The sequence below is a fragment of the Gracilinanus agilis genome, chromosome 6 (genome assembly GCF_016433145.1).
Source record: "Gracilinanus agilis isolate LMUSP501 chromosome 6, AgileGrace, whole genome shotgun sequence".
NCBI classification, from domain to species: Eukaryota; Metazoa; Chordata; class Mammalia; order Didelphimorphia; family Didelphidae; genus Gracilinanus; species Gracilinanus agilis.
Window position 1 is genome coordinate 11,783,349 of NC_058135.1, and position 18,126 is coordinate 11,801,474.

At 43.5% G+C, this 18,126-nt stretch overlaps 1 protein-coding gene and 1 non-coding gene across 4 annotated transcripts; both read right to left on the bottom strand.

Moving 5' to 3' along the window:
• Positions 1-675: 675 nt before the first annotated feature.
• Positions 676-10,509, bottom strand: LOC123251546 (endogenous retroviral envelope protein HEMO-like). 3 transcript variants are annotated; one of them, XM_044680837.1, is made up of 4 exons: positions 10,444-10,509; positions 9,785-9,823; positions 9,547-9,567; positions 676-3,133 (listed from the first exon to the last, which is right to left on the bottom strand). In XM_044680837.1, exon 4 carries the CDS (start codon positions 2,735-2,737, stop codon positions 1,238-1,240), a length of 1,500 nt encoding a protein of 499 aa, XP_044536772.1. In that variant the 5' UTR covers positions 2,738-3,133; positions 9,547-9,567; positions 9,785-9,823; positions 10,444-10,509; the 3' UTR covers positions 676-1,237. The 3 variants fall into 3 exon arrangements, 2 of the variants coding, with proteins under 2 accessions (XP_044536772.1, XP_044536771.1); XM_044680836.1 differs by lacking the exon at positions 9,547-9,567; XR_006506508.1 differs by lacking the exon at positions 676-3,133 and having other exon boundaries at positions 9,381-9,567.
• On the bottom strand, positions 9,910-10,040 carry LOC123253170. Its single transcript, XR_006506558.1, has one exon. It is a non-coding gene; the product is annotated as a small nucleolar RNA SNORA24 (small nucleolar RNA).
• Positions 10,510-18,126: the final 7,617 nt, after the last annotated feature.

The following is an 18,126-nucleotide window of genomic DNA, read 5'->3' on the forward strand; positions in this document are numbered from 1 at the left end:
GGTTCTGAAACACAAAAGGGAACATGCATATTAGCTATGCACTGTGTATTTGCAGGACGAACTAAGGTCTTCTATTTCCAAGTGTCTATAGGTTATTGAGGTCATCAGGCTCAAAGACAGTCACTGGAATTATTGCATGGGAAGCTCAGTATCTACTCCATGTTGAAGTAGGATGCAAAGTGGCTGAGAGAATAACTGGATTTGGAATCTGAGGACCAGTGGTGTTCAGGTTCTGTCAGGTTCAGTCTTTATGGGCAAATGATTTTAACAGTTTCTCCTCTATAAAACTAGGGGTGCAGAATAAGGGAGGGAAGAGAGGGAAGACTTAGACTGGATAATTTCTAATGTTCCTTCCAGTCCTAAATTTGATCTTTTAAGAGTAAAAATATCAGGAGCAGCTAGGTGTGGCACAGTGGATAGAGCACCAGACCTGGAGTTAGGAGAACCTGGGATCAAATTGGGCTTCAGACACTTCCCAGCTGTGTGACCCTGGGAAAGTAATTTGTTTCCAATTGCTTAGCCCTTACCGCTCTTCTGCCTAGGAACCAATACTCAGCATCAATTCTAAGACAGAAGGTAAGGATTAAAAAAAATGAAAATATCTCATTTTGGAAACTTTTTATTTTGAAAACTTACTTATAAAAAACAAACTTCACAAACATTTAAGTTAAAATGTATGTCCTTTTACACTACTCACAGACAATCATTAGAAAAACCAACAATTGGACAATACAGTACAGTACTTATTAAGCAGACACTGTGTACAGAGAGTGCTGCTGGATGCTATGGAAGCTACAAAATGTATATGGCATCCACACTTTCATGGAGCTCACAGTCTAATAAGGGTAAGCATTTCTCAACCCAGGGTCCAGAAAAGCCCAGGAAGGACCTCGCCCATCAGCTGGGTCCACAGACTGGGTCAGTTACTTCCGGGACCAGCTGAAAAGGTAAATCCTTTATTCAAAGCCAAGTTGAGAAGCCACTAGCTGGAAAACGACTCCTCAAATAAGGGTTTGGTCTTTTGTCGACCCTGTGCCATAAGGCTCAGCACCATAGCAGAGATTACACAGCCAACTGGCAGCATCCTGCAATATAGAGAAACCAATCAGTTTCTAATAAGGGTATCCATATTAAGGCACTCCATAGGGCTCTCCCTTGGACCTATGGTATTTTATATCCTTCACAATTTCCCCCCCAACCCTTTTTGAGACTCCTTTGGAGTCTCACCAAATCTGGCCTACTCAGAGTCTGTGCTCATGAAATTTTTCAACTTAGTAACATTTTGACTTATCTGGTTCTTTTTATCAACATAGAAACAACACATAGTGTTGATATACGCACAAACTCCACCTTGTTGGGCTTGTTTCATATCTAATGCCATCCGACTCTGAACCACCACATGAGACAGGGGGTCTACCTCTAGCCGCAGGTTGGATATGGCATCAAGGGTGGCGCTGAAGCCTTCTTCTACAGCTGCAGACATATTCACTATTGCCTTCTCAATTTCCAAAATCCCAAGCCATGGAAACAAAGCTCGGGCGAAAGCGTGGAAGCCTGAGGGTTTCTCAGCCAAAGGATTGGTGGTGGGTTTATGAACTCGATTAATTAAGCTCCTAAGGTTGGGGACAGGTGTAGAGGTCAAGGTCTTGTGTATCTGTAGATCAGGGACAAGATAGGCTATAGTGCATGTTCCTCCCCATGCTGGAGGTAGAGCTTTGTAAGCATAATCACCACAAATGAAATAAAGCCCAGGTGTGTGTGCAAGAGATAGAGTAAGTCTGTTACCAGAATAGTGGGCCCAGGTGGAATTTGGTGACCACCGTTCTTTCCCTCGAATCATCAGAGTCCCTGTCTCAAAATACCAAGGGCATCGCTTGTTAAAATTTTTCCACGAATGAGTCAAATGGTGCCAAGGGGTGTCATTATAACCACAGAGTATAGACTCAAACATCTGGTATATAAGTGTGAAGTTGACAAAAGAGCTTTCGTCAGGACAATTTGACATATTAAAGTTGGTGTGGACAATCTCTCCCCCTTCAGCCAAAACATATAAAGTATCATCATGATAGTTCTTTGTTTCACTTTTCCAGCTGGCAGAGGTATAATTGAGGGGAAGGATGGTGAAGTTGGAGTATCTTTCTTTGTCCCAGAATGTCACTGGGGAGGTCTTCCCACATTTTAGGTTTCCTCCTCTATTCGATCCAGGACTCACTTCCCATGTGCCATCATCAGTGTCAAACCACAGGGTCTGGGCACATCTGTCCTCTGGAACATCGCCCAAGTATACCGTTCCATTGTCATTTTGGATGCACAATGGATACTGACCTCGGTGTTGTATTCGATACTGTGGACGTCCTGCAACTTGGTACGTATAAAAGGTGCGGCTCACGTGTACCTTGTATTTCAGTCCTTTTCCATATTCTGGGGAGAGGGGCTGGCCTGTGTATTTCCACATATACTGGTACTTAGAATAGGAAGAATAATAATATACTCCATATATGGATTCATTGATCCAATGGGATAGTGGAGCTGGTATAGGGATCAGGGAAACCTCGGTTTCCATATTACCCACTTTATGACAGACCCAAAAATCTGTTAAGTTTGCTGCAGTAACAGCCCTTTGTATAGGTGTAATGAAGGGATGCTGTGGAAGGGCATGACGTGCCAGGCCAAATCCTAGGAGCACTGTTAGGGCAATAGGGAACATACTCATCATCTCTCCCTTCATGATGGGCATAGTTAAGATTTACATTAGTCTAGAGTTTCACCACAGTTTCAGGGGACCAATAGCATAAATAGTTAGGAAAATAAAAGCAACCAGTCATCCCAGTTTTGAAGGGAAGGATTTCATATAATGTACCTTTGAATTCTCTTCAATTTTCCAGTAGTCTAAAGTGGCCCATTCCCTACTGATAAGGTATCCAACAAAAAAGAGACTTGCACTTGGCTCATATGTATCCACACAACCTTTTCTTTGGTTGTAACTGTAGGGTGACTTAGCACAACTCGATAGGGTCCTTTTCTACCAGAGCTAGAGGACTTCCAGTGGTGAATTTTGATATGGACTTGGTCTCTGGGTCAGATACTGGGACAGGGTTGTATTTTAGGCTCAATCCAGGCATCTTGGGCTTTTCTGCATAAACAAGAAAGAATTCTGGTTAGAGGACAGGATTATAGTTATTGGCTTCATCAAATTGCTTCCTCATATTCATGCCCCAACTGAAGACCAGTTGGCATATGCTTTCTAAAAACTAACTCACAATGAACATTTTTTTTTTTCCATTTGGCCATTCCAACAACTTCCAGAAAGCCAAGGTAGGCTTTCTAGGCATTTCGGAATCATTACAAATTTTTCACAATACTCACTTAACTTCTAAGTTCTTTCATTTTACATGTTGAGAGGATGGGGGATGGAATGGAGTGTGAACTGAGAGAATCCAAAGGCTTTAGCTATCTTGCAATTAAGATCTGAAGTGAAGTGGATACCCCTGGTTAGATCTCAAACTGAGAGATAAATGTGGAGATCCATTTCTTTGCTATTGGTAAGAGAACTGGCTCTAGCAAGATAATATTCTACCATGCACTTAACATGAAAACAACCATTAGGCAATACTTGAACATCAAGGATAGAATAAATTTTAATGAAATTGGTCTGAAGTGCTCTTTAGAATATACTTGGTCAGGGAGGGGTGCTTTTGTCAACCCTTTCAAGGTTGCCCATTTTCTTGTAATGGAAGCAGAGATTTTATGAATGCTGTGACAAAATCATTCCTCTCCTATTGTAGTTATTAGCCTTCCTTTGCATACATGGCCCACTAGATGGGACATAAATGCAATTCAGCTGAGAAGGAAGCACTAATGGGCAGGAAGCTTGTTTGGACTATGAAGCTAAATGGGAGGGCACAATGATCTATGGGGTTTTCACTTTTCAAATATGGGATGGGCAGAAAGAGGCAGTGAGGATGCTCATGTCCGTGGCAGCCATATTAGTCTAAACTTTCTCTCAAGTCATTGTGCTGGTGTGAGGACAGTGGTCCTAGGTCATAGAGGGTGGATGATCTCAAATTAGGGTACCAGCTGGCCACAGGAGATCTAGGTGCTAGTACAAGGAGCCCAGTTCTTCCAGATCTTGACCAATGAGGAAGCAGTCTGTTACAAATGGATACTGAGAATTTGTGTCAAGGTTAATAGAACCATTGGACACAAGGTGGCAGGCATGGGTTAAGGAAGAGGTTCTGCCACCTTGACAGAGTCCTGGTCAGAAACACATAAGCCTCAAATACCAAAGCAAGTGGACCACGACTAGGGAAGCAAAGGGACTGCACACTTGCAGGATGGGTCACAGAAGAGGATTCAGTCTCAATTGGTAAAGGGAAGAGCAGAGCTCATTGTGGCTTCATAGATAACCAAATAACCTGGAGACAACTATAGCAGAGATAAGTGTTAAAGCGGGAGATTATGGTGACTCAAATTGGGTATTGAGTGTGAATGGACTAAACAGCATAAGGGAACACAGATTAGAAGAGCATGTGAATAGACTTTCCATTATCTTTTTTGTGGCATGAATGTGAAGCGTTTGTGGAAATCTCGCAGGAAGTATCCTCATGTACCCAAAGTCCCACAGAACAGGCTGTGGGTTTGGGACAGTGAAAATCAAGATAGCTTTAATCCAGTTGTTGGGAGTCTGTGGTAACCAGATACATTAAGTGGCCAAGGAACGGGTGGGAGGGAGAGCATCAAGCAGGTCGATTCCAAACCACAGGAGGTACACAGATTAGGGCTTGTATTGAGGACCTTTGGCTGCTGCAGCACACAACAGATAAAGGTACTAAACAGGCAGTTTGAGGAACCCTTTATTTCTTCAGCTTGGCAAGGAGGATTCATAGTAAACTTGTGGGAACCCCATGTTCCCGGAATATAAAGGCAAAAAGGAATTGGAAGTTTGGTTGTGGGGAGTGGGAATGGAGAAAGAGGCATTGCCAAGGTCAATGATTGTGGGTAGTGTTCAGTTTAAATTTTTGCTTCACTAACTTGTAATGTGAGAGGGCAGGGCCATTTGCTCACCAGTTTCCTTAATGTTTTACAAAAAAGAAATACATACCAAATTGGGGGTGGGATAGGAAGGAATTAATATTAAATAACTTGGCCAAATTATCTTTTTCATTAATGGAAAATGGTATGGCAAGAGAACACCTAGTTCGATAAGGCTCAAGCAGTGATTAAAATTATTTCTATTTGCACATCTCAGGAAACAGACCGAAAAAACAGCAAGTAAGTGAACACAAAATTCCTGCCCTTTAGTGGAGAGGACTTTGATGACTATTCCCCAGAGTTGTCATTTCTCAATGGGTTCAAATTCCAGAGATTTAGGTTCATAACTTGGACCCAAACCCCATTCAGATTAAGTTGATCCGTGTAAGAATGCTGTGTTCATCAAAGAAATGCCAAGGGAATCAACGGGCTGCCAATTCCCACCTCTAGACCAGTACCCTTTTCCATTGCACTATCTTTAAGTTCCTATTTTCTTGGCTTCTTATTCAAAATCCTCAAAAAAGGTAGTTAGTTTAGTCCTATCTTTCTGCCACTCTTTTAAAGGGCTGGTTCCCTCCAGCACCAGTGTTAGAGGGAAGGACAAAGTAGCCCTGTCTAGAGATGAGTTTGGCATTAATGTGCTCCCCTCCCACAGTTGAGTATACTTGTTACCAGAGGTGTGTGTGGAGCTGCTGAAGGAATCTGACTCCCAGGAGTATTGTGAAGAAGTTCTTCTAGTGTCCCGTGATGGAAATTCAATCAGTTTATTATCTGAATGATGGAAAAGGTTTTCCTCTTGCAAATAAACCACTCCTTCCTCCCAGAGACATGACTAGGTATAGCTTTGATTCTTTGCCAGAAAAATACTGGAAAAAGCATCAATTTGCTTCCAGATTAGTACAGCTTGTAAGAATCTAAAACACCTAGCCACTGTCTTTTCAAAATCTGATAAGTGCATTTAGCATAATATGCTAAGAGCAAAAATACACAAAACCGAAGGCTTGATGAACATGATTGAAAAATCTGGGAAATCCTCTATTTTGAAAGGAGACTGAAGTTGATAGCTTGAAAGAACTAAAAATATATGTAGATCATGCTAATGAGGGACATAATTTTTGCCTTAAAGTGGAATCTGTTATTTCAGAAAGAACAAAAAAGTAGAAGTGATCTCCATTTTCTGATTGTCAGAAGAAAGCCAGGCAACCCTGTTTCCCCACAGGCCATGGATCCAGATTCTTTAGGAAAAGACTTGGCATCCTTAAATAGAATGGTGGGGAGCAACCCTGGGGCTACTCACCAGACCTCCAATGCCACTTCTTCCATTGGTTCATGACAGATCTGGGTTCACAGTAGCTGTGACTGTACCAGCCCAGAGGATTATCTTCCCCTATCAGCCCAGCTTCTAAAGTCTGTTGGGCTACATAGTTACCTAATGGGGCTGTATGGATTCTGTTTAATGAGGGATCCTAGTTGGTGGCTCAGGCTGAATGTCCTCTATCACTTCACCAAATGGCCCACTACTCCGTACAGGTAAAAGATTACCAGAATACATCAGAGAAATTACAGCATGTGTCGTGATGTCCTGCCCATGTTAGGTAAACCCACTCTGGCCCCCTAATTTTTTAAACATTTGTACTTATTTGTTTGTACACATTACTACTAAAGAAAAATTGTATACTTGGTGCTACAAAAATAAAGACATAAACAAGTTTCTAATGAAACGTTCCTACAAAAAGGGTTTTGTTGGGGAAAAAAGTAAAAGAAATAAATGTAGTGTTAAAAAAGGGGGTAGTTTATTATTTGGTGTTGCGTGTAACCCATATACCCAACTACAGGTTTCATGTCAGTTCTGATGTTAGGGACAAATTTTCGAGTATATATATATATTCTTCAGTCTCTGGCCTTACTGAAGTTGGTTAAAAATTTTCCTGTCACCTACTTCCCTGCACAGTCAGGGAGGGAGAAGGGGCCATAGTCTCTGGTTACTTTTCTACCAATCCCTTAGATTATGAACTGCTTTTGCTGAACCAGATTGTTATATTATCAGCTACTGTCTGGGGGGGATAGGACATAGTACTCCATAAAAATCAGCATAGTAGGTTGAATATTGTACATCTGTTTATTGATTACCCCAATTTCTTGGAAACAAGGGGAAACAGTCTTTGTTTCTTCTTCATTGAAGATTAGAAGGAAAAAGGGTTGGAGTGGGGTTGGGCAGGGTAACAGCAAACTGGCTTCCCGAAATCCCAATAAGATAGAATGGGGATAAATTACAAGATAGGTCAAAGGGAGGTAAGGGTTTCCTAGAAAGGTTTTAAAAGGTGTTGAGATCAGGCCGGAATGCAAGTTTTGATTTTGCTATTACCAATTTATTGTTAGGAAATCCTTTTGGTTATCACTAATACTTTCTTATCTTTAAAATGTAGGCTATCCACTCCTATTTTACTTAGGTAGTCTTCTAAAAAAGCTCCTCACATCAAATAACCTCTCATGGAGCCATTGTCCATAGGCATCATCCTTGGCATACACAATACACGCATCCTATGAGTTCTACAAGTTGTCCTGGCTAACTGTAAATTTCAATCATTTGTGCCAACAGAATCTAAGGTGGGCTTCTAGTCTTTTCAAACCAAAGATCTCTACTTCAGAGGGCTATTTTTGGAAAAGAACAAAAACTATTTCTACAATCTATCCCAACAAGTCTCATCAGGTACATCTGGCATCATTACCCCTCAACATTCATTGGCTTCCTTCACTGACACATTAAAAGACATTCACACTCAGGTCAAAAGCAAGATATTTATAATTTTGCCAAGTGAAGTCAACAAGCACCACAGTACATTCAGTGCTGGAAAATACAAAGACCCTGCCCTTAAGGAGCTCACATTCTAATGGTAAAGACAAAAACATCTATGTACATAAGATGTATACCTGGCAAATTGGAATTAATGAGGGAAGGAGTACTAGTTTCAGAAAGGTTTCTTGAAGGTGGAATTTGAGATCTCAAAGAAAGACAAGATGGGGGAAGAGCATCTAGGATGGGGAGTCTGATTGTAGTAAGCCCAAAGTTTGAGAAACATTTGAGTAGGCCAATTTCCATAACATAATGAAGACAAATGAAGGGTGGGGTAAAATATAGGCTGCAAAGGCCCAGCTGTGAAAGTTTTAAAGCCAAACTTGATTTTAGATTTGATTCTGGAGGAAGCAAGAACCCACATGAATCAGGGAGGTCTACCAGGGCATACAAAAACAGTACAGATAAGTGATAGGGGCTTGCAGCCAGAGTGGCAGCTGTGAGCTAAGAATCATTGAGAGCACAGGAAGCTGTGGGGGGAGGGAAAGATTTGAGATCAAAGTTGGAGCTGAATAGATCTTGAGAATCAACTGTGCATAGATAACTGAATTTATGGAAGGTGTTGAATTGAGATAATACAAAGAGAAGGGAGGAGGCCCAGAACAGTTTCAGGTGGAGTAACTAGGCAGAAAACCAGGAAAAGACTGTGGTCAGACAGGTAAAAGAACCTAGAAAGCAGTCATAAAACCCCATTAGACCACATGGAAGGAAAGGATAACCAACAAGGTTAGGTTTTGCATAATGATCGAGAAAAATGTCATTAGATCCAGCAATTAAAAAAATCACTGAGCAAAAGAGCAATTCATTGGAATGAAGACAAAGCCAGATTGCAGAAATGCAGAGGGCTTGGAAGAGAGTACGAGGAAAGGCAGAGGAACCATAAAGTATAGATGGCTTTCTCTGGTTTAGTTTAGAGGAGGCAGACAGATTCTCAATTAGCTTAGCCACCAAAGGGAGAAGCCAGGTCTCTGATTGCCAGAAAACATTAGGAAAAATTTATCTAAACCACTTTTGAAATGATTTAAGAGGACAAAAAGCTTTTCGGAGGAAATGACTTACCCCACTTCTGCAGTTCAAGAGGGCCAGGGAAATAAGTTTGTCAGGGGTAAGAAATTTTACCTTAGTAATAGATCTCAGTTCCCTGATCCTGTTGACCCAACATGGCCTGAAGAGAAGTTAGCCATTCCACGTGACACCAAATTATCAGGGCATTTCTCAAACTGGGATTCCAAAGAGAATAGTACCCACCAATTGACTGCAAAGACTGAAGTTTAATAATCTCAGAGACCAGCTGAAAAAAGGAAATGCTGTATTTCTTCAAAGCTAGCTAGGGGGAGTACAGCAACTGGAAAGCATACATACTCCCCTAGTTCAGCTTTCAATAGATCCTGTGCTTTAAGGTTTAGCCCCATTGCAAAAATTATACAGCCCATAAGCATAAGAGAAAGCAATTAAGTTAAAGATATACACACAGAAAGGGATCCAAAGGGCTGTCTAATTTTTCAGATCTAGGGCATTGTTTTCATCCTCTACAGTGGTACATAGAATGAGATAGCTAAGATACACAGTGTTATAAAGTTCTTGATAAAACACAAAACAAAGGGTAAGGTCTTGTAGCCAGTGGAGCCATAGTAATCAAAGACAGGACCCTTCACTCTTACCACTTCCAAATCCCTTGAAGCCTGCAGGAAAAGATTAATATGAAACTTAATATGAATATACTTGTCAAATTTACGCTTTTCAAAACTTTAATAAAGAATCTTGTGCTCTTTCTTAACCTGACATAAGTATTATAATAAACTAATTTAAAAAGCTAGCTTTACTATCATACAATGATACTTCTCCAACTTTTATCCCTCCTCCATCCCTCATACCAAAATCTATGAAAGAACCACTTACTTTGTGTCTTTCCTTCCATTTCCCTTTTTGTCCACGTACCTAGGAATTTTAGTATACAATTAGTTTGCTAAGCACTACTAGAACTGCATACCATAATACAACTTTTTAAACAAGAGCTTCAAAAGGCATGTTACTTGCACAAGTCAGAATCTGATACCAATTAAATGGTGACAGCTTTGCCAATAAGCAAGATAATGCTCTTCCATGGCTAGGAAGGGAGACTGCCACAGCTGGCAGGGCCCAAGGATACATGGAGATTCGAAGAGGCCTGGGAGTTCCAAATTCCTTCTCAAGGGCAGTGGGGCCCCTGGGATGGGGGCCACTGACAGGCCTCTCCCTAGGCAGGACTGCCCCACCCTGGACCCTGTAACCCATTCCTTCACCCTATATAAGGATCATAACAAATATCGGGAAGCTCGCCGCGTGTCCCCAGCCACCTCCTTAGTTTCCCTCCGGTATTCCTCGCACATTAAGGGGCTCCCAGCACCATCACGTGAGGCCACTCAGGACCAACACACGGCGCATGCGTCCCTGACCTCCCCCATGCAGATCTGGAAATAAGGTCCCATGTCCACCCCACCACCATTCTCGCGCGCTAGCTGATCGCCCACACAATCCCGACCAGCCCTGATGGACCCTAAATACGGCCGCTCCCTCACCCAGGTCGGCCAGACGCGGCCAGTGCCGCAGCCCCAACGGCCACAAAAGAACCTCCAGCTGCTCCCGCCATAGAAAGACCGAACACGCTTCCGCGCACGCTTTTATAACCATGGTGACGTACTTCCGGTCCAGAGTGGGTGGGGGCTGCCTTGTGCCTATCTCCAGCCATCTATTCTGGGAGGGGCCCACTTAGGGCCTTGCTTTGGTGGGCGGAGTTTGGACGACGAGGGTCATTGTAGGAGGAGAGGCCGCGTGGGGGACGGGGGTGGGGCCTAGGAAGAGGGAACGAGGCTAAGGTGGGTCTGGGGCAGCTCTTCTGCGGCTGCGCAGGAACAGGACGCTCGCGTGTTTTGGAAAATCTCGTTACGAGGGGAATGAGGAGGCGTGGTTGGGTAAAAGCAGAGTCTTAGTAGGGCGTGGTTTGAGTAAGAGGGGCGTGGCGTGGCTGGAGGAGCTTCCTCAGTGTGTTTGCGGGGGCTGGCGGGGCCTGAGATGAGGCTCTGTGCTCCCGGCTCGGTGGCTGTGCGGGCACGGGGAGGAGCGTGGCTTGAGGGAATCCCTTCTCTTCGGCTACGACTCTGTGGAGCCACGGAGGGAAGAGAGAAGGCGGAGAGTAGCGCGGAGACTCCGCCTCTGCGACTGCGCGGAAAGATGTGGCGTTTCTGCGGTTGCGCAGAAGCGGGGGTGGGCGGGGCTAGGCTCGCCGCGGCCGCGGGGGCGTGGCTTGGGGAGCGGCGGACTTGCGGCCGCGCCGCGTTGGCTTCCACCTTCCCGGCTCCTATGCGGGAGTCCTCAGCCATTGATTTCTCGCTCTGCCGACTCGGGCTCGCGAGATTGGGAGAACTCATAAGGGACTCCCTCGGGTGAGCGTCGGGGCCGTGGGTGGGAATCCCGGCTGATGTCTGCCTAAAACCGAGGTGAGTAGCATAGACATAAGTAATTACACTCTTTTCCTGGGGGTGGGGCGCTCCAATGGGACCTTGAGAACCCCCGAGGGCTGGAAGGCTGTCCTCCCGGGACTGGGGGGGGGGGTCGGGGCATGGAGTGGCGGCTGGCCTAGCCCCTTCCTCGAGCCTGGGAGCACCCGCTGGTAGAATAAGTGAATGCTCACTTGTTAGGCGCTGCCTCTGTGCCCCTGGTGCTGGGGTAGCGGGTCTGTCATTGCTTTCTCTTGGCAACCCCTTTAGGGCAGTTAGGATTGGAAAGCGGGGTCGGGGCAGGCAAATGGCCAGCCACTGGCGGGAAGCGGACCGGGGCCCAGGGTAAGTAGTGGCAGGTGTATGGAGTCAGGCCCGCTGTCAGTGTCAGAGGCAAGGCTGCAAAACCCAATTCGTAGGCCAAGGTGCTTGGTTCCAAGCCGTGGAGATGGGGAGTGCTGACTCAACAAAACTAGACTGCAAGAATCAATGCAAAGCTAAAAGTGAAGCTGTGAAGCTGACCCTGCCCCCCCCCCCTTCCCCTCCGAGCTTGCTAGGAAAAAACGATTTGCACTGTACTCCAATTAGAAAGTGGAAAATAGGAGTTTCAGGGGGGCACACTGATCACTGGAGATAAAGGAGATAAGGGCCTGTGGAAGGAGAGGGATGAGCTAGTCTGTGCAAGGACACATAGCTAGCCCTGGCTGATCAACTGGAACAAAGTATCAGACCTTTCTAGGATGTTTCCATATAGCTGTGAGCTTATATTTCATTTCCTAAACTCAAGGTTATAGAGTTGATGACTGGGAAGAGACTGGTACACTGAACAGAAATAAAGAAATTTGAAGATATGTCAGAGTCTGAAATGAAGAGAACTTGGTAGTGGTCTTTTTATGGCATGATTAAAGGAAACCCCCAAAGCAAAAGCCATCTGATTTAGTTGGAATCATCCAAGGACATATGAGGCAGGATGTGCAAGGGAAGAGTAGCCCAATGACCTCCCTTTTACACTGAGGCCAAGACTGATATCACCAAAATAGTGTAGCCTAGCAGTCCCCTGATTTTGGGACTAGACACTGCACCTCCCTATTAGGCCAGCATGCTTGAGACTGATACCTTCCCAGTGTGTGAGACAGGGAAAGGTGGAGAATTCACAGAACAACAATCACCCAAGATGAGACTATTTAGATCTGTCCTTTTCAAAGGAATGTACTGATAGACCTACAAGGTCTACAAGGATTTCCCCTCACCACAGGTTAGGATAGTTTTCCCCCTTAAAGGTGACAAACATAGAGTCCTCTGACCACACTAATGTGACTTCTTGGTCCCTAAGGGCATTTAAAAAGGATCACCTTTTACTATCATATAGTTAGGAGTTCAGTTTTCTAGCTGTTGTTTCTTATCCATGAATTTTGCTTCATGACCAACTCCTTGCTAGTTACCTGATTCATGCTTACTCTTTTATGTGTTCTTCACTGTCTTATTTCTTGTATGTAAGTCAGTTAACAATAGTAATGTCTTGCAGCCTGTCTACACTGTCTGCATGTCTTTGCACTGCCTTTTGGGTTATTTGCAGTTTGGATTCTTCTGAGAGAATATTTGTTCATGATTCATAGCTCTCATGCATCATTGGGAGAATATTAAAGTCAAAAAAGGAGCTGAGCCATTAGGGAGCAGGTTTAGATTGCCAAAAGCACTGGCCAATTTCCCCCATGTGACCTAGCCCAATCTCTTTCTCTTGTTCAATTCTGAGCCCAACTCGGTACACACTAAAAAGTATCACCTCTCCCTCCTCGAACGTAATAGGGATAAATATAAAGGCCTGGAGTTTGGTTTTTGCAAATTAATGGCACAAGGCCAAGGTGAGGGAACATGTTATTATAAAAGGATTGCAAATTCAGGATGATTCAACTGCCAAAAAAGATAATGTGATTGGAAACCGAGCAGGTTAGGGAAGATAGCCAAGAATGGACATTGAGGCAGCATTGGCTTATGTGGCACAACCATCTCCCTTGATTGGGATTCATATTTCTAAACTTCTGTTTCTTGGGAGGGTACAACCATTCTTCCCTTCCCTCATACCCAGTCAGTGACCACATCTTGTGATATCTCTGCAGTATCTCTTGTGAAGAGTGAATCAAACTTTGTCTATCAATCAGCAACTTTTAAATTAATCAATCAAAAACTTAAAACACCCCTACTTAGCGCACTAAGTAAGAGAATTTGGAAGTCACTTGATAAAGTGAGTGACAACTCCAGAGGCCACCGCCCTCCCCCTTGGGCAGTCCTAGGCAAAATGAAAGACTGCAAATGGTTCCCATAAAGTGGAGGAAGGGGCAGGGAAAAGGACTATAAAAAGTCCTAAACTTCCTGTGGGGGGGACTGCTCCTTTGGACTTGTTCTTTGGAGGACTTTACCTTCGGAGACTGCGTTGGTGAGCTGGACTGAAGGAGGAGACTCCCTGAATCCTGCATTAGCTTTCTGGGTGAGTAGCTGGCCTTCCTTGCCTGGCTTCTGGAGAGATTGATTCCATAGAGGCCTTCCATTCCTGGAGGAGGCTGCATTGGTGGAACCCTTGCTGAAGATACCACTGAGTCCTCTGGCTGAAGATTATTGAGCCCTGCCAGGGCTGAGCTGAACCCAACACAGTACTTAGAGTGATAGGCTAGAGCAGTGATGGGCAAACTTTTTAAAGAGGGGGCCAAAGGAAAGAAAATGCACATCTGTCGGTTGGTTTCTAAGGCAACTCTTTCAAAGTTTCATTGTATTGTACCCTATTCTTTGTATTCATCAGATTGGGAATAATGTTGCACTGCTGGGTGGATAAAACATTTCAGGGGGCTGCATCTAGCCCGGGTAGTAGTTTGCCCATCCCTGGGCTATACAATTCTCTACCTTCTTACATTTTTCCACATTCACTCTTTGTAAATAAAGCTATTAAAAGTCATTTTTACTTAAGCTGTAATATTTTTTAAATCAGCGACCACAATATTAGTTTAGAACTTTCATATTAGCATAAAAACCTAAATGTTATATTCTTACGCTCTTTTATACATCCCCTTCTTTTACAATTACCAAATTCATCTGGGCTTCAGAATTCATCTTTTATGTGGACTGGCAGTAATGTCCAGATTGATTTCCCTTGCTTCCATTCTCCAATTTATGGCCGATAGCTGCCAAGATAATCTTGGAAAGTTCAGTCTGACCTGATCATTTTCCTACCCAAGATTCTCCACTGGCTACCAGTATTTTCTCCAGGATCAACCACTAATTTCTCACTTCTGTGTTTAAAGTCTTTTATGATGTGGCTCCTTCTCAGGTTAATTTCATATTTCTTCCCTTCATGGACTTTGTACTCCACCTCATTGACCTCTTCCCTGATCTTGCCATTCCACAGGGTGTGAGGGTCTTGATTTCAGAAGACAGATGCCCTGGAGCCTCTCAGCAGAGGGGTGGAGGACAGGAGCTGCTGAATAAAGCATGTTTTCAGAACTTCCAAATGAGTTATTTATTCTGCTTCACTAGAGTACCAATAAGACATTTTTAAAAAAGAACAAAAAAAAAATCATTGCATCTTCCACTTCCATGCCTGGGATGCCCTCCACCTCATCCACTTAAGAATCCCTAGCTTCCTTCAAGAACCCAGCTCTAGGTACACCTTCTGAGGGGCAGTGAGTGTAGCTCCCCTGGCTGTTCATGCTCTCAAATTCTGTTCCCTTCACTTATCTGTGAACTTGTTTTGTACTTCTGCAAAACAGTGTCCTTGAGAGCAGGGACTATTTACTGTTTTGTTCATGATTGTATTTCTAGTACCCAGCACATTAACCCCTAATAATTAACCCCTTGTTGAATTAAACTGATTTGACTTCCAGTTCTGGGTCCTGCATTTTAGAGGGGACATTGATAGGCAGTACTGCACATCGGGATGACAAGAGGACTCCAAACCATGCCATTCAAAGTTTGATTCAAGAAACTGGGAATTTAACCTTGAGAAGAGGAGATACCCAGGGATTTTGAAAGAGATGTTCCAGGAAAGAGATAAGAGGTTTGAACCACTTTTCAGCTCCATTTAAGGAAATATGAAAACAGTCTAAAATGATAGCTTTTGAAGGTAGGGAATTACTCCTAAGAGTAGAAAGGACCAGTTGTTGAGGGGTCCAGCCCCTTGTGTGTAGCTTCTATCCTTACCCAACCCTACCTCCTGTCCCAGTAGTATATAATTAGATCCCTGAAGGAGGCTTTCATTTTTGTATTCCCCCCTCCCCCCATAGTAAGCCCTTACAATTAATAGAAGCAGATAATAATTTACTGAATTCTGAGGACCTGGATTCAAATTCTAACTAATGATTACCAATGTGACACTCATCACATTTTCTTTAATGTAAAAATAGCACATTAGGCTAGATGGTCTCGAGATTTCCCCCAGCTTTCGAATGGAGCTTATGTGATTTGGAGCTAGAAGACCTTTGGGCCTCATTTCAGTATAAAGAAAGCAGATCTTTCGAGTGAAGTTGATATTAAGTGTTTAATGTGAGCGGTACCAAGCATTCGTTTCCTTGAAATGAGGAAGATCTGAATGTCCCACTCCTGAAACATACTTGCTGTCTATTAAGTTGCAAGAATTTGCTGACCTGCCTTGATAAAGAGAGTGTCTTTTTCTGAAATTATCAATGTTACTATTATAGGTCATCTCTTTTCCTGAGGTTAATTCTGTAAATCTCAGGAAATTCAGTGATGCAGAAAGCAGACTTGGTACACTTTCACCTAACTTTTGATGAAAGCTGCTTCTTGACCTTATTTGACTGAGCTCCCAGAACCCTTTTAAGTTAAAACCTCAAGAGTGGGAACCCCAGAGACTGCTGAGAACAGACCTTTTGGGAAGGGCTGCTCTCTAGCTTGGAGCCTATTTCAGCATCGTGTTCTCTGCCTGGCTGCTCCCCCAGATGTAAGGGAGAACCCTCTTCTGCTGGGCACCAGAGAAAGCTCTGAAGCAGGATTGCTGGCTGAGAGTTTGCAAAGCTGGCTTGGGAAGCCTTGTTGGCCATTTCCAGTTCTATTGCTGGGCTTGTGAGATGGAAACATAAAAGTAAAGCTGGAATGAAGCTTGGGACAGAATCAGCATCAGTAGGAAAGGCAGCCACATGAGAGCATCTATTGTATTGAGTAATGGATGAGAGGAAAAAGGCAAGATGGGAGTCCTGAGCAGGGAGAGGAGAGGAGATGGAGAGAGCTCAGCAAGATCTAGCAACTTCTTGCTTGCCCTTGGAAACTAGAACTTTACTTGCCCAAGTTATCTTGAAACAGTTTATGATTATGGACTGAGAAAAGGAATTTCTCCCTTTGGGGGCTACAGAAACTAGTTCTTTTTCCCAGCCAGACTTTAGTTTCCTTCTTTGTTAAGGCTGTTGGTACTAGATGGCCTCTAAATGTCCTTAGAGAACTTTATTAAGCAGTTTTCCTAAACTAGTGAATGAGATTTGGGAAGGTAGGATGTGGGTGAGTTTGGTTGGAAGAATTTGGCTTAGAAGTTGCCTTGGCTGCAGGGCTCAGTGCTGGAATAGGAATGGAAAGGAGAGAGGTATATGCTTTCCTGAAAGGAATGGGGGAGAGGGAAGCCTTGCATAGGGGATTGGCTGGCATAGTGGAGGAAGTCTGGCCACCTGAAGGCCACTAACTGCTCCCAAGTGTTGTGACTCAGTTATTATTCTGTCTCCAGAATATACCTGCCTCTGAGACATTGCATGCAAAAAGTGGGAATGCTGAGGTCAGCTCAACATTGTTAGAAATGATGCAACTTTCAAGTTTCTGTGAAGAAAATTGTGTCCCCTCCCATTATTTATAAACAACTCTAAAGGTTTCTCGCAGCTCCAAACCCTATGATCCCATGAACTATAAAGTCATCTTGTGTAAAGTCCTTTAATAGATGAAGAAAATTGAGATTTAGCAAGGGGAAGGCCCAAGTTCCTCATGCTCCAGATCACTTTTCATGAAGCTATGTGAATGTCAGATGAGCTTCTTCAAACCAGCATTCCTTATTTGTGTATAAGAAATTTCAACAATTGAGCCAAAATTCATTTACAGTGTAAGTCTCCAGCTGGTATTTGTGGAGGTTATCTTATGTAGTGACCATAGAATAATAGTGCTTCATGGGCAGTGCCTGCCTCTGGAGTTAGATTTAGATATAAGGCTGTCTTATTTTACCTATTTTCCTTCCAATGAGTGGAAGTTATTCGGTGCTTACAGAAAATAATGGAAAGGGGAATGTATTAATATCTCCTCTCCAAATTACGGCTTGTGTTTTAGTGGCAATTGTCTTCTAAATGAGTGATTTGGGTGGGGTGTTCCTGGAGTGTCCCAGAGAAAGTGGCCTATCTAGGGCTTTCAGGAGTTAAGAAAATGCCCAAAGTGGGAGTTTCTCTCTGAAGTCTGCTGAGTGGGTGACTTTTCTGAGCTCATTGTTCATCCTTGCCTTGATATGTCCTCTTGCTTATTGTGACACCCCAGAATACATGCCAAGTCCTTCAGCACTGAGCACACATGTCTGCAAGAGTGGGCAAAGGACCTTAGTGCTTGTCCTTTAAGCCAGCCTTCTCTGTAGGGGAACCATCTTGTGTTATATGCCCCCCTTCCTATTTGTTTGCTTTTAGTAGTCTATAAATAATACATTTGCATGAACATTTATACAATCGCTTTTTTGTTTCAGTTTGGTTCTTGTTTTTCTTATTTTCCTTCTGTCTCACTGGAGTTCAACCCTTGGAGACTGAC